This window comes from Anser anser (genome assembly GCF_964211835.1).
Source record: "Anser anser genome assembly, chromosome: 3".
Taxonomy (NCBI): Eukaryota; Metazoa; Chordata; class Aves; order Anseriformes; family Anatidae; genus Anser; species Anser anser.
This window is the reverse complement of record NC_139722.1, coordinates 101,196,977-101,213,786: the sequence shown is the minus strand read 5'-3', so window position 1 is coordinate 101,213,786 and position 16,810 is coordinate 101,196,977. Positions and strand designations below refer to the sequence as shown.

General features: G+C 34.4%; 1 protein-coding gene across 1 annotated transcript in view; it reads left to right on the top strand.

Moving 5' to 3' along the window:
• SPATA17 (spermatogenesis associated 17) overlaps positions 1-16,382 on the top strand; it is a 97,780-nt gene extending 81,398 nt beyond the window's left edge. Inside the window, exon 10 of the mRNA XM_083828868.1 lies at positions 15,202-16,382. Within this exon, the coding sequence (XP_083684994.1) occupies positions 15,202-15,282 (81 nt within the window). The 3' untranslated portion in view covers positions 15,283-16,382. The remainder of the gene's footprint in view (positions 1-15,201) is intronic.
• Positions 16,383-16,810: the final 428 nt, after the last annotated feature.

The following is a 16,810-nucleotide window of genomic DNA, read 5'->3' as shown; positions in this document are numbered from 1 at the left end:
ATAAATGCAACCTGCTTCCTATTCCTTAGAAATAATGTTGTTACCCATCTTCGCAGAAAAAAAAAAAAATAAAAAAAATTAAATCTCTTTAAGTGCACATTGCTGTTGGATTTACTAACTGAAGTCTAAGAATCACATTCTGCTGGCTTCTTGCAACAGGCACACTTAAGACTGCAGAATCTCACATCTTAAAATGTTAGTTGAATGAAATATTTCATAGCATTGATCTATTATAATTGAATAGTTGTACAATTTATGGTGTTATTAATGCCTATAGCTACTCCAAATGTATTCTAATAAGTTATGCCAGGTATATGCCCAAGCTGAGTGAAAGGCTGGAAGTTTTTGTTGTTTTGAGAGCAAGTGTAGGTTTTTCTCAGAACAGTAAAATTCAGTGCAGTAAAATGTAGCCTAGATTCTTACAGTGCTCTAGAATCTTGGAGTAGTTTACATTACCTGAGTAGGGAAAATCATAGTAAAATTGCATAGTTTTGTGCACTGGCATTGGAGTGAATGAGAGACTGCAAGTAAGACTGCTGCTTGTCTAGTGGTTTGACATAAGCAGCTACTGCTACTTTAAAATTTAGATCATGAATCAACTCTGAATTTGTTTGCTCCATTTTAATAGTAATATGATATTCACTTTGGAATACACTTCAGTATTTATTCATTTAATGCCAATGAATATCTGTTTTCAAAATGCCCTTTACAAACACAAGTTAAAAGGATGTTCCACCATGATCAAGAATAGAAACTATATTCTTTCTTCTCCTACATACTTTATGGTTTTTGTTCATCTTAACATAAAATATGTATGGAAACTGAAAATCATAGCCACATAAGGAGTTATTTACGAACAAGTGTATTATCATGTGTTAATATTCAAGAATGAGAGTTATGGAATTATTCAAGAATAACCTTTGCACTTCAAATTCAGTCTTCATTTTCATTTAAACAACCTTACAAGCTCTGAGTTAACGTACAGGGGTAATAGCAGATAAGGTACATAGGTTAAGCTAAAAACTGGGATGCACACAGTATCTGTTTCCTAATTGTACTGTTTTTCTTTTCCACAATGAGTCAATCTGAGTAAGAATTTACATTTTGAATGTGATAATAGGAACTAACAATATTTCCAGCCCATGGCCTGGAGTTGTGTTAGGATCTCTCTTACCTGTAGTTGTATGAAGTATATGAAGTATACTGTATATGGCAGTATAAGTGATAAACATTGATCTCTAGCAACTGAATACTCTGCTCTTTTAGAGTGTAACTTGTTAGGTATGAGCGGCTCAAACTTAGAAATCAAAAGAAAGAGAAACAATAAAAACACTGCATATTAACAGACTTTGTACACTAATGCAAAGCTGCTTGATTGAGCAGTGCAGTGTCAACCATGTCTTTCTTCTAATGCTAAAAGTAATGCACATAGACAGAGTGACAATCAGAGTACAGCCTCCCATCAGCTGTAATTAATCTTTCAGTTAACAGAGACTAGAAAAGCTTCTCATCAGTCCCTTCTGAAGTCGGAGGCACCCTGTTTTTTGATGTTTGCATTCTGAGTAAAATTGTCCCCACCAGTTCTAACAAATTGAAACACCAGGCTAATTATGGCAGCTAATGAAGTGTGTGGAATGGTCACAGCTTGTCGTGAAACTGTTCCTTCAGCTCAGATTAGAGTTTCATCAATCACTTTTTTAAACTGATCCAGAATTGCTTCTGCCCAGTGCTTGGCATTTTTAATGCTGTTTCTGTAATTGTTTTTTTCCCCAAAGCTTAGGCTATTTTTTGAAATATTACATTCTCAGGACAGGACTTACAAACTCCAGTTTATAAAAAAAACATTTCATTATTGCCTCTATCAGCTGATCAAGTGCTAGAAAGCTAATAAAAGAGGCAGAAATATAAAACTTGATATATTGCTTTTAATCCAGCTAAAGGTAGCAATAAAGCATATACACATATATGTATATGAATCATTATTACGGTGGGCTGGATGTATACTGCAATCTCATGAGACATGGTTTGTGGGCTGGATGGTTCAAATCCCTCTGAAGGACCTAAATGAAATGAATGAGTTGGTCTTAGCTTATTTCCTAGTGGATTGTGGTCCTCCATATATCACTCAAAGAGTTTGTCATGATTTGTAGTTTTTGCAGGTGCTCAAGCCTTTGGCAGCAGAAAGACCAAAATGTGTTGCTATTTAAAGTATTTCCGCACATCAGGTCAAATCCAAAGTCCTCAAAGAAGTATGGGAAACTTTACAGTATAACTGATGTTGCTACTACACCGTCAATGAATAAATTAGCATATGAAACATTGCAAAAATTCCTATTTCATTTTCATTTATAAGATAAAATAGTATTCAGCTATACATTGAAAGTTCTGCATAGACATTAAAGGCATAGATGTTAAAGAAATTATAATGCTAAATTCTTTCCTCAGCCTATACAGTAGAATGTAGAATTTGGTTTGGAAGTTATTCAGATGAAAAATGAAATAAACTTTTGCATACATACTACCATAGAGTATGTTTGCACAAGTTGTCACATTTACTATATTTAATACGTATTTATATCAGAACCAAGACAGCATGATTTTAGTTCAAGTGTGCTGAGCAATCTATTTATTGAATTTGTGCTAATAACTGTAATCCATTTCATTTTTCTGAACACTGCTGAAATTGAAATAAAGTTTATCTATTTATATTTCAAATGTTCCTCTCCCTGAAATTTCTTAGTCATGTAATATTTGACAGAACTAGCTTCATGTCAATGCCAAAACAAATCTGTGGCATAAGCGAATAATCCTTGATGCTGATGCTTTTCCTTGAACTGTATCAATGAACCAGTAGATTTACAAAGGAGAGTAAGCACCACAGAAAATTTAAAAAAAAGACACACAAAAATATGCTATTATATATAAATAAAAGATGGGGAAGAAAAGGCAATAGATATGAGCCTAGGAGCTATTGATTAGTGACAGCATTTGTGAACACGGGGTAGGAGATGACTAGTTTTCCTGGTGTTAGCAGATCTCCAGAGTAGCTGCATACAAAGTGAGAAAGTCCTTTCTCCTGATCTGTCATTTCAGTTTCTTCTGAAGGTAGCTTATATTCACAAAACAGGAAACTTGGACTGTGCCACAGGAAAGTAATTTACTGGGAGAATAAAGAATGTTTATTTTGCTGTAAGCCCCTTTAACTAATCATATCCACTTTTGCAATGAGAATGCAAGGAAGGGGAGCAGGAGACCTTCATCACCATGAGGAACCCTCTTTGACACCTTTACTGTCCTTTCTGACATGCCACAAATTTTGTTCAAGTTCCTTTAAATATCATCCAGAAAAAGTACAACCTGCATGGAACATGACAGTGGACACATCTTTCTTATAGCTCTGAACTTCATCAGACCTCCAACAGGCGTGACGACATCACCTCCCTGAACGTTCTGGCAAAGGGCTCTGGCAGCAGTCTGTGCAAGGAAGTGTATGCTTGGAATTAGACCCATAAAGTCTTGTGCACTCTCTTATCTCTGAAGTACTGGTACGTACTTCATTACTTATCTCTATTATGCCATAATATATTTCTATTAGTTTTCAAAGAAAAAAAAAGTGAGAAAAGTAGCACAATATTTAGCACATCCTTTCCGAGATACAGAGAGAGCTTTTGATCAAGTTAAATGATGCTCTGTGAAAAGAGTCATTGAGAAAGTAAGCTGAGAAGGCAGAGTTTTTGTTGTAGCATGAATTTAGCTTTTATAGAACTCATTTGATGGCACCAAAATAAGAATCTATTCTCTTCTTGAATAGAGATGGTTGTTTTCAAGTTACTTCTTTTGTTAAAGCTAAAAGTTGTTTTCATAAACAATCACACACAAATTCTATAAGAAAGCAATGTGATACATAAAATGCACTCTTATTCACACTAGGCGGCTATAGAGCTCACCAATCATTAATTTTCCATGTTGTACAGAGTATCTAATAAGTAACTTTATTTTACAGTACATTTTAAATATACTTTTTTTTTTTTTCTCCTTAAAAACAGAGTTGGATGAAATCCCTGTTAAACTGTTTTTCCTTGTGGAGCATAAAAGACTAATATAAAAATAATTCAGCAAAAAGTAGTATTGCAGCTGGGAAACACAATTATAGTAAATTTTACATAACTTTCAAAAATGCTTTTCATGTTTCTAACTTACCATCTAGTGGGATCCTTCTCGTGATTGCCAATTCTTATCAATTGAAGATGAAGGCAACTAGTATAGCAGACTCTCAGATGATACTAGTGTAAACTCAGTTTCTAACAGGTATTGTGGTGTGACGATCATATACACCGATATGTTAAAAAAAATAAAAAAATCCTTATTCCAATAACAGCATTATATTTAGTGAAACTATAAAGATCAAATACATTGTGCTTATGAACCAGTCTTCCCCTTTTTCTATAAAGAGCTGGCTGAGCTCTTCACTCCGCTTCAGTAACCTTTTTCTCTGTGTAAAAGTGCTGTTTTTTTTCATTTGAAGTTAGGACAAAATGATAGTAATAATTGTGTGAAAAAATTTTTGCTGTGCCTGTCCCTTCTCACTTTACAAAGATTTTACCTATACTTATGTAATTTGTCCTAAATCACTAAGAACTGGAAGTTTTTCCAAATATACTTCCCGGAAATTGAAGTAATTATTCATTACATTATTCATTTACATATTCAAGTAAATATCTTTGAGCTAAGTGAATACCAATCCTTTTTTGTGTTTAGAGAAACTGACAAACTAAGAACTGAATATAAATGTAATTAGATAAACAAATGAGGAGACTTTCTCAAGAAGGAAACGTCATTTAAGTAACAATTTGTGGTCTAGTGACTGTCTGTCCTTCTGTGTTATTATAGAGAAATGTTGCTTTAAATCCTTGCTTTACTAGTACAGTATATCCTCTCAATTTAGAAAGGTTTTCAGGCATTTCAGATGCTTGCTATGCAGAGTGAGATAAAAGAAAATGTACTGCATACTTGGCTGGACTGTTGAACCATATAAAAACACTGATCCTACACATGATATAATAAAAAGTTAAGCTTAATCTTATTGTTCAGTTGCTACTTATAAAGGTGCTAAGGTACTAAAGGTACTCCTACTAAGGTGGGAGACTCATTTCTCTCAAAAATTTGCATCAAGATGTGATTTTGAGTCTGAAAACCTTGAAAATACCTGATAATAGAGATGTTCAGAAATATCTAAGGCATGTTGACATTGGAAAAATAAACTATATCTACTAATATGCTAGAAGTTACTCTCTCTACAACACAAGATTTCCTAAAAATCTAAGGAAATTTTAAAATCTAAAGTTTCTCTCTTTTTTTTTTTCAAGTTAATTGTAAACTTTTAAAAGCAGATTTTTTTTTTTCTTACAACTAAAGTAAAATATTATATATATATATATATTTTTTTTTTCTGATGAGGATTTAGATTCAGAATTTTTCCTCTTTAATTCCTAGTGGCATGGTTTTGGCAAATTAGAGGTAGTTGCAACTTGATCTTGGCAGGTTAAACATCTTCTGGATATAGTCCAGCAGGTTAAAAGTGGTTCTGAGTTTGTCTTGGCAGTCAGCGCTTGGCACTGGCTTAATTTTCTACTGGAATCAGAATGTTATGGTTGAACAGATTAGACAATGAAAGGGGCAGCTTATAAATGGCATAAGTCAAGATACTTATCCCTAAGTGCATTATTTTCTAGTGCATGTCCTCTTGCTAGCAGAATGTGTGTGATGGACAAGATAAGGAGTTGTTTTAAAAATATGCCCACTATAATAAAAATATGTCCTTTAATTTTCATCAGATGCTTTTAAAACTCTGTACATTTTCTGTACATTGGAATGTAGTTTCAGGTGTAGTTCCATCTCAGATTTAGTAACTTCATAAAAAGTTTATACATTACTCATCAGTGTGTTTTCATACCCAATGAAATTTTATTTATGCATCTTAAATTAAGATGAACATCTAATCCCTCTTCAAAAATATATATAGTTTTTAAACACCCTGCAAGAAGTAGAGATTTGCATAACAATAGCAAATAAACACCTCTTGGGATTCTGAGTACTAACAACTATTTCAAGTGCACATTTGTTTTTTAGCCCAGTTTCAGTAAAGTTCAAGGGTATCCAAGTATGAAATAGCTTGAGGAGAAATTCACATTGCTTTCTTAATTTAATTTACTTGTAAAAAAATAGAATAGGTCAAAAAAATAGAATATTATCTTTGGCAATTTTGGTTCAAATGCTGACATTAGGCAGAACAGAATTTGGGTGATGTTGTTTCATAACATTGAACAAAGTACTGCATGCACTATAACTTTGTGTAGCAAACTATGCTTATAATATTGATACTGACTCTGAATATGTCTAAGAGTACCTGAAAAGTGTCTACATAAAGGTGATTTATTCTTTCACAGTAATTAGCTATACACACATACATAAATTCATTATCTACATAGTAATTTATAAAGAAGAATTCATATGTGTATATATTTAAGCATCACAGAGCTAGAACATGTTTGGGAGGAAGAACCAGGAAGTGTCTGGCTATCAGGTCATCCATAAATGGACTAAATGAGCTTAGAGGGTACAGTTGGGAATTCCACCCTCCCTTCCCCTTGGGCAGCTGCAGTCACCATGGGGTACTAAGTAAATTTAACAAATGCAAATTCAGACCACAAATCTTCATTGCTAGTTATATTGTACATGACAAAAAGGACAGGCTAGTTTCAGATCCCAGATTAATTTTAAAGAAACAAAACTTAAGAAAAATAATTCACTGGACCAAATACTTCCCCATTTTTTCTTTGTCCTTCATTACACAAAACTTTTATCAAAGACAAGAAATAACTTGCCTTTGCTTGTGAGAAAGCACAGTAGGGTATGATGCATTTGTAATCCTTAATAAACACAGATACTGAAAAATATGTTGTTCATTCAGAAATATTTGTTCTTTTTTGTAGAATGGCTCAAACCATTGTGTTCTCAAAAGGATTGTTACTTTCTATCATGCCAGAGCTTAATTTGAGCCTCTGTGGAAGGATATAGTGGGATATGCTTTTCTTCCTTTGTCTGAGGTGCTTCTAACCATGTATGAGCAGAAATAGGTTCTTTTCAAGGATAGAACTCCTTTCCTACCTTGCACTGATGAGAAGAACAAAAAGTTTTAGAGCTTGTCTTGCATTAGCCAGTTATCTCTAAAGCACCAATTAATGCAGCTTAGCTGCCGAGCTAAGAAAGAAAACTTCAGTGAGCCCAGATTAGTAGCAGAATGCTTCCTCCTCAGAATATTAGAGGAAGTGAGGAATAGAGTTACAATTTCCATGTTAGGCTGTCACAGAGGAGCGTACACTGTTGTGCTATTCATACTGGACACATCATACAGGAAGTATGAAAAACCTATGTGATTATCAGATATGTGTTTTTTCGAATTCATGGGCCAGAAAATTTCATAATTTCTGGCAAACCATGTTTGATTTTGGTTTCACTATTTATAATTCCAAAAGATTAAAAGTGTAAAAGCTAGTAGTAATTGTAAAGCTCCATGAAAATTTAAGTATAATAATAATTAAATGTTTCTTATATAAATTAAATAGCAATTAATATTTTCTGCCTCTGTTTGGAAGATAGGATATTAAAATGGTGTCGTTAGATTTCCTGCTGTGAACATAATTTTCTGATTTTTTACAATACATTATAATAATGTCAATAAAAGATTAAAACTAATAAGTAGAAAAAAACTTGTCTGATGTAAGTGTAACACAGAAAGTTATAAAGTTCCCTTTTATGATGTCTATGCAATATCATTTTATTTTAAGATCTAATGTAATGGCAAGTTGATTCAAAGGGTAAGATTTGCTCTTACAAAGCCATTAAAGCAAGTATAAAATTGCCTTCTACCGTAGTCACCCAGTCTTTTTAAATCAAAGAGTTTTATTGTTGTTGATATTGTTTGCATTCACAGGAGGTAATTAGGGAAGGAGTTAGACATCACACTCAGAGCCCTCAAGCTTGTCAAGAACAATCATAAACTTCAATTGAGGAAAAACAACAACAGCAACAAAAAAACAGTTTAGGAGGGAAATTGCCGAGAATGGAGGGAAACAGTTTCATAACATCTTAGGTCAGTTTGTTATTGTGTTGATCTATAATATGGAGATCATGTTTTCCAAGTTTTCATGGAAACACTGTGGTGTTGTTTTTTTCATTGCACTTACCCAAAAGAACACAGTGTAGAGGGTTTAAAATAGGTTACAGTAGTAGACAGTCCAAGCGGGGAGATGATGGCTCCTTTGCTTTTCCCGTCTGTACTGTGTTGACAAGCTGAAGTAAGGAAGGGCATAACTTTACCCCCTTCATCACAGCAGTGGTCACTTGTCTGCTATAGTGCAGGGATCTCCGATTAGGCATGCTTTTCCCTGCAAGTCAATACCTCTGCACTGACACAATGAGATCCAGTCCCTAAGGCATGATCCAGGCTTTTGTTATTATCTCTTTTTTTGATGGGGCTAGTTGACCTAATTGGTTAACACATTAGCTTTTCAATTTTATAGCCTTAAGCCACAGAAGACCTATTCCTCATTTTTGGACATTTGTCCATGTTGGAAAGCAGAACTGGCAATCTGTGCCCACTAGCCACAACAACAACATCAAAAAAACAAAACAAAACAAAAACTGAAAAACAGATCTATGCCAAAAAACTATATCCTGAAGTTTATGTCTAATAAGCTATTTAAGCTATGCACAAGAAATAGGTTTTGTTGCCCATGGGGAAGAAGCCATTATTAATGTCCCAGCTTATATCTCTCAATAGGTCTTATGAGCAATGCTGCTTAAAGAGTTTTAATGTACAACAGGGAATTAAAAATTACAGTACCCCTTTCACTGACTGAAATATTGTAAACTTGTTTCACTGGGGCCAGGATTGGTGTCAATGTACTTTGTGTGAAAAGTGCAATAGAAGCATTAGTATTTGACAGCCCTGGTTGAAATAAGTGAAATTAATGGAGCTCTTTTCATATACGACAAGGCCATGGCACCCCTTTCATGCTGCTTACAGACAGAGAAAAGTCAATACTTTTTTATTACTTGATGCTGACCTACATTCTGCAGTACAAGTGCCAGGCCCACTAATTGGTTTCAGTTGTAAGAAAAGTTTGCCCCAAAGAAACACTGGAGCAGATAAATCAATCTTTTTTAGGGTAGCTTAGTGGGTTTTGAGCACTTGAAATGACATTTGTGTTATATTGACAGAATGGGTTGTTACACTCATTTTGTCATGTCAGAAGGCCCTGTAATAGTTGGAAGTATTGTTAACCAGTATTGATAAATTTGCTAAGAATAAAAGTTAGCTGGATCAACATTTCACTTGAGTAACAACTTGCCATTTCTAGTTTGCTTCCTTGTTATAGACCTCTGTGCCTATTAATAGGTCAAGAGGCTTACAATGACAGTTCAATTTAAAACTCTAATTTTACTATTACAAGCATTAGGATCATAGGGAATACTTAAATATGGCCACTTAGTTTTAAACAGAGAGGTCTGTAGACTATGGCTTTACAATGGGAGTGCTGCCTGAATTTCAAATCAGGTATGCACATGAGCTTTGTCTTAGCATTATGGAAAAAGCGAGATGGCACAGAGTGCCTGCCATAAACTAAGGACATTGCTACAGCATGTGTTTTTTTTTCAGAATTTCTCATTGCCTTTTCTAAAATCTTGTTATTTATCTGTAGATATTGATTTCAAGTTAGGGAAAAGTGAGTTTTGTTCCCTGTTTTTACTATTCAATAGCATGAAGATAGAACTATGATTCTAACAGCTGTGCCCACTTTTCAGTTATTCCTTCTGCCATTGATTCCTAACAGAAATTACCTATGGTTTTAGGTCTCTACAGGAGCAACAGATATCCCAGCACTCAAAAAAAGTTCTGAGATCCAAACTTTGTATGGATTGTTTTAACCTTGCATAGCACGTCATCATGTTTGACATCATGCAATCATACCACATCTTCTATATAATTAGACTGGCTCAGAAAAGAACTTAGCGCTCTCAACCAACACTACAGGGATAATACTTTTCTTTAGAGAGGTTATACAACTTATCTTTGAAGCAGTCTTTCATGCTACTTTTCCTAACCTATGAAGGAAATCTGCATTCATACAACCGTATGCAACAACTTTAATTTGTGTAACCAGATCTCTATTTATACAATCATAGAATCTAGGTTGGAAAGACCTAGGTTGGAAAAGACCTTCAAGATCATCTGCTCCAACTATGAACCTGACCTACCAAGTCCAATCAATAAACCATGTTCCTTAGAGCTGCGTCCATGTCTTTCATCATAGAATTAGAGACTCATTTAGGCTGGAAAAGACCCTTAGGATCATCAGGTTCAGCCATCACCTAACACTACCAACTCCACCACTAAACCATGTCCCTAAACACTACATAAGTATTTCTCTTAAATACCTCCACTGATAGCAACTCCACCACCTCCCTAGGCAGCCTGCTTTAATCTAAGCAGCTTTTCTGTGAAGAAGTTATTCCTGATACTCAATCTAAAACTCCTCTGGCACAACTTGAGGCTGTTGTTTCACATCCTATCACTTGTCACTTGAGAAAAGAGACTGACAACCTCCTCACTGCAGCCTCCTTTCAGGTAGCTGTAGAGAGCAATAAGGTCTCCCCTCAGCCTTCTTTTCTCCAGGTTAAAAAATCCTGTTTGCCTCAGCTGCTCCTCATATGTCTTGTTTTTTAGTCCCTTCACTAGCTTCATTGCTCTTCTCTGAACATATTCCAGCAGCTCATTATCTTTCTTGCAGGAAGGGGTGCAAAACTGAATACAATACTCAAGGTGTAGTCTTACCAGTGCAAAGTACAAGGGGACAATCACTTCCATAGTCCTGCTGGCCACACTATTTCTGGTGCAGATGAGGATGCCGTTGGCCTTCTTGGCCACCTGGACACACTGCTGGCTCAGCTGGCTGTTGGCCAGCACCCCCAGGTCATTTTCTGCCAGGCAACTTTCCAGCTACTCTTCCCCAAGCTTATACCACTGCATGGGGTTGTTATCACCCAAGTGCAGCATCTGGCATTTAGCCTTGTTGAATGCCATGTAACTGGACATGGCCCATCGATCTAGCCTGTCCAGATCCCTCTGCAGAGCTTTCCTGTTCTCATATCCTCCTCTTCTCCAGACTAAACAACCCAAATTCCCTCAGCTGCTCCTCATAACTCTTGTTTTCTAGTCCCTTCACAAGCTTTGTTGCTCCTCTCTGAATATGCTCAAGCAACTCAATATCCTTATAGTGAGGGGCCCAAAACTGGACAAAGTACTCAAGAAAATGAATGTTTGTCATTACAGAGAAAAACTATGCAAAATTATAAGGCAGAAACTAGAAGTTTATTGTAAGGTATTGTTCCAAGTTTGTCATGTGCTTATCAGCTTTGTAATTATTATGGACTCGATAGATTTGCTGTAGAAAGATATCAGAAGTGTGTATAGAGGAGCTAAGAATAAATGATTGTAATGATACTTTCTGTCCTTAACATATGTGAGTGGATATGCTGCCGCTGTTTGCCTCTTCCCACTTTGGACTGAAGTAGTTGACTTTCCACTTCATTACATTTCTAAGATGATACTTCCTAACTCATTCCAAAGTGAATTTTTATATTATAAGAAATTGCACTATACACTCAAGACTGTTTGGAAAGAAACATTTTTAGTGAAAATTTATCAATAGAAATATGAGGCAATTCATTTTTAAAGGCCTTCAAGCTGATACTCGTACATGCATGTATAGCTCTGCAACCTTTGGTTGGTTTGCCCCTGTTGTTTTTGTTTGTACGTGTCTTTGTATTTATATATGTCCACATAATCAGATGCAAAATTTCTTTAGAATTTGCTTTAGTAATAACATTTCAAAGATACTGTATAAGCATTTGGCATGTCTAATCTATGACTTCAGAGTATGCAAATTGAGACAAATCTTTGGTGGTTTTATGTCACCTTTTTGACTCCATTGTTTGGAACTGATGAGCATACATGACAGTCAAGTAGTCAAATATATGTAAAGGGTCCATAGGTCTTGTTAAGCTCTGTCAGTTATATTGAGTCACTTACAATTTGATAGAGTAAAAAGAGTCAAAGCTTGACAAGTTTAAAAAGGAAGTATTGCATTAACCTGTTTTGGGAATTTAAAAGTAGGTCTCAGGTTCCGAGAATTACAGGTCTCTGATGCTGAGAATTATATGGCACAATATAAGAATGCATTGTGGAAAAAAATCAATAAGACTCAGCTCCCTGCTCCTATGATCCTGAGATTGAGAAACTCTATTTCACCAATATATGGGAATTTGTATTTGTAATCTAATTCATTCCAGCTACCAACAATGAGGGACTGACAGGATGAAAATAATGTTGAAGGAGCCTGGTTTTCTACATTCACAACTTTTGTTCTTGCAGCTTCAAAAGAATTATCTGTATTACTTTGTAAATTCTATACCCTGTAGCAATCAGCTTAAACTCAAGGTGATCCTTCCAGGGCTTGATATATCAGTGTACCAGAAAGCAGTGCATTGCAGTGTATCACTGGAGGATCTGAACCTACTTTTCATTATCAAATTTTACAGACATGAGATTCTGACTTCCAATTTTTTTCCCTTTTTTGCTGCTACAATGATACAATTGGATAGACCGTCTTCAGTGCTATGAGAAAGATCTTGCAAGGCTAAGTGGTATTTTCAGGCTTTAATTTCTTACACCACTCAAAACCGAATAAAATCTGTATCTTTAAATACAAAAATGACTGGGTATGTTTTCCTAAAATATATTTGTATTTTATGCGCATTTTGTGCAACATTCATCTCATATTCATTATAAACTTCTTTAATTAGTCAAACTGTAAAGCCAGCAATAATTTCATTATCCATCAGACTGTGTGATGTTTCCTAAATGTGCTCAAGCATAACTGTTGTCGTCATAATCAGAGCCAGTTGTTTAAATGCTCAGTTGTGAGTATCTAGTGAAATAGCTTTAAATAACAAGATAAACAGTACAGCTGCCAACCCAAAGTAATCTTACACTGAGGGGGAGTGTGGCACAGAAAATTTCCTCTTTGTCATCTTGATTTGAGTTTGAAGCTGGACCTGGGCTTAGTTCCAGCTCAAAAAACTGTTCACTTCAAAGGCTCCTAAATCGTCCCAAGGAGCTAATTTTGGCAGCCAATTGTTTTTGTTTGGCCAGGCATCCTAATAGCAAAACCCGTCTGCTCCAGCAAATGTAGACTTCTTCAATGCTCAGACTCACCATTCCTGATTTTATCCTGATGTTGGGGGTGTATACTGGTTTCCCCATCTCACCCTAAGTTGTCTACTTATTTTTATCCAAATTGTTAAACTGTACCTCACTGTCCTGCATGTAGATAAGAAACGTATTTCCTATTTTCAAAATAAAGAATAGTATATTCTTTTCTGAATTGTTGTTTGATCCTAAATTGTAGCTGTATTATGTTTGCTTTCTCTCCAACTAGAGCTTCCTTTATGAGTTTTTGTTTTTTTGTTTGTTTTATTTCCCCATTCCAGTAACAAATATTAGCCCAGTGAATTTACTAAATTAAATGTAACTAGCTTCACTTTAGAAGGCAACTATTTACAGTTATGCTGAAGTTATAACAACACTTATTATAATAATTATATGGATTTTTTTTCCTGCATTAAGAAGGTGCTTGTGATGCCAAACACACAATGAAAATTAAAATTCTGTGCCATTCTTAAGGTATAATATAAAAATATGCAAATAGGTTGTTTCTGTTGGATAAGAAAATGTGAGGTACAAGTCATTAGAGATACATTAGAAATTAAATCTTCTAAAGAGTTAAGAATGGGCAGGACTCACTTTCATACCACACAGGGAATATTTCAGTTTGAATGTGAATGTCTACCTTGCTATTTTAATAATTATGCAATAGAGTGTTGAAGGAATTACGCCAAACATCTTTAAGGTTGAGATTTAAGAAATAATATGGTAACAGTTTGGCAATATGCAATGTAGATGAAACTTAGGTGAGCCTGAGTTTGCATGGAGCTTACAAGAAGTAATAGCTGCTTGTTTATGGAGGTTCAGCTGGACAGGAGGCTGTGAACTAGGTAAGTCTAAAGTATCCAGGAAATGATAATTCTGCTTTATCTCATCTTTCGGAAAGGAAAAAAAAAAGAAAAAAGTTTTCATTCTGGTTTTGAGAGAGAACCAAACATTTCAAATTGTGAAATGTGTTGAGAAAGTACTAATTTTAGCTTTCATCCAGTCATGGCACCAGCCATTATAAAATGACTCATTGCGTTTCCATGAAACCCTTTCACAGAGGTCTTGCTAATAGTTCGCTACAATTGAAACAAATAATTTATTAGTAAATAGCTAAATGAAAATAATGTTTAGAATAATTAGCTTATTTGACTTTCTTGTTTGTCATTTGTATTTTCATTGGACTCTAAGGCACAAGTTCACTTATATTTCTCTTACTCAATTCAGATTTGTAAGCATTTGCATTTAAAAAAAATCAATATAAGAACCAAGAACTTCCTCGGGAAAAAAAAAAAAAAAGTGTTTGGAACTCATCCTGCCTATATTCTTTCTACCATAACTCCATGGTCAATTTAATGGTCAATTTGATGCCACACAATTGTGTAGTGTATATATATATATATATATATTTTTTTTTTTAACCCTTTCTCATTTTATTTTTATATCCTCATTTTAAGTTTAACCAAGATAGAAAATTTAAAATATTGTGAGTAACTTGCTGTCTTTAACTTACCTGTTTCTCACAGAGGAGAACAGAATTTTGTATACTATGAGTCAAAAAAGACTATAGAATCTGGTTTGTGGGACAGAAAGTCTTTGCAGTGTTTATAGGTACTTAGAAATACATTTGACACACGTATTTGCTTGCAATTAAATTATTTGATTATTGTTTTCTTCTCCAAATTTCTACGCATATATGCACATTTCATATGTTCATTATTTTTCATAATTTACATTCTAATTTATAAAATTAAATTTAACCAGAAGACAATATTTAGTGCTTTAAAGTACTATAAAAAATGAAATGTAAAGTCAGGAAAGCTAAACACCTTTTTGTTTGTTTGTTTGTTTCTCTTTTATTTCTTTAGGACTTTCAAACAGTGTTACCATCGATTGTTCTCTTTGAGAAGTTTGGAAAAACTTATTCCAGATGTGGACAAATAGTGTAATCATTCTGTAAACTATGCAATGTAAGACACTTGATAAGTAATCAATAAATGCTTTTCAAGAAATGCATAGCAGCATGTCAACTGAATGTCCCATAAATTATTCTTTCTGTAAAGTGATGTATACTATGTCTGAAGTACTGTTAATTGATTTTGCTTGATCTTTAAGCAATACAGCTTTCCACATTAATCAAAGATTGTTGTTGTTGTTTTGGAAAAAAAGTCAGTATTATCCTAAGAAAATGGAGAGGCTCTTAGAAATGACTTCTGAAAATACTATCTTTTATTTAAATGTAAATCCTATAGGATACAAGGTAAAAGACTCAGAAACGTGGTATTTATTACAGATTTGTAAGTGAAGTTAACACTGAAAAAAAATCTATCTTTTCCCTTGCAAGTTTGTTTCGCAAATTTGCGTATGTTTCATCATTGTCGTTCATCATTCTCTATGTTAATATACATGCTTTTTGGATACTGATCCATCTCTTCATATGATCAATAAACTTAGGTAGGCTATTTACATGGATGATACTATTTTAAAACCTTTTAGCTCCTCTGTGTGTGATATAACTTCACTGTTGAAAAGTTAAAATTCTAACAGCTTCATATATACCTTAGTATTTAATCAATTTTTCTATATCCTCTTTTTTTTTTTTTTTTTGCCAATATCTATGTGTTTACTCTTGGTCCCGTGTCTGCCTTATACATGGGAACATGATCATGTGATGCTTAACAAAGAAGAACACATCTGAGCACACAAAACTGATATTTGACTGCTGTGTTTGCTAGCATGCAATTCAACTGCAAAATGGTGAATATCTTCAGAGCGCATTAATTGAAAAGACTCAAAAAACTTCAGTATTTTCTGGGACCAAATCATAACCTAATTCTTCAAATTATGCGAATGAATTTTTACAGAAGTTTTCTGCTGAGTTTTCTAGGATACCATGCTTTCTCCTCGTATCATTTGGATGTATTTGAATCAAATATTATTAGATCAAATAGCATTTGATTATAGTATTTGAATCAGATAATCAGTGTTAGGCTTTTCATTACTGAATTTTTATTTTTGTTTTTTTTTGATTCTCTTGCTCTCTCCAAATGTGCAGAAAAGTCCATGTGATAATGGTTTGTATAAACACATATATACACTTTCTGAACTAGGAGTCAAAAATTTCACTTCCATGGGGTTTCAGCTGTTTGCATCTGTGGAAAAGTTTTAAGGCTATCATACACAAAAATACTTTCAGTTCCTCTGCAGTAAATTATGACTGCAGACATTGAGCTGTAGTATTGCTACTTTCTGGAGTGTGTCGTTGTCAAGCTTTGAAAAGTTTATTCTTCTGCATGGAAATGAGAAATTAATTCTGGGAAGTGAGAAGCAACCACCTCAGTGGCTAAGTCTCCCCATTAAGATTTAATCTGATCAAATGTAGCTAGAGTGCTTTAGTTGTTTGTGGAAGGGATTGAACATGATACACTTGTGCAAAACTGTTGATGAATAAAGATGCCACAGTAATTTTTAGATGCG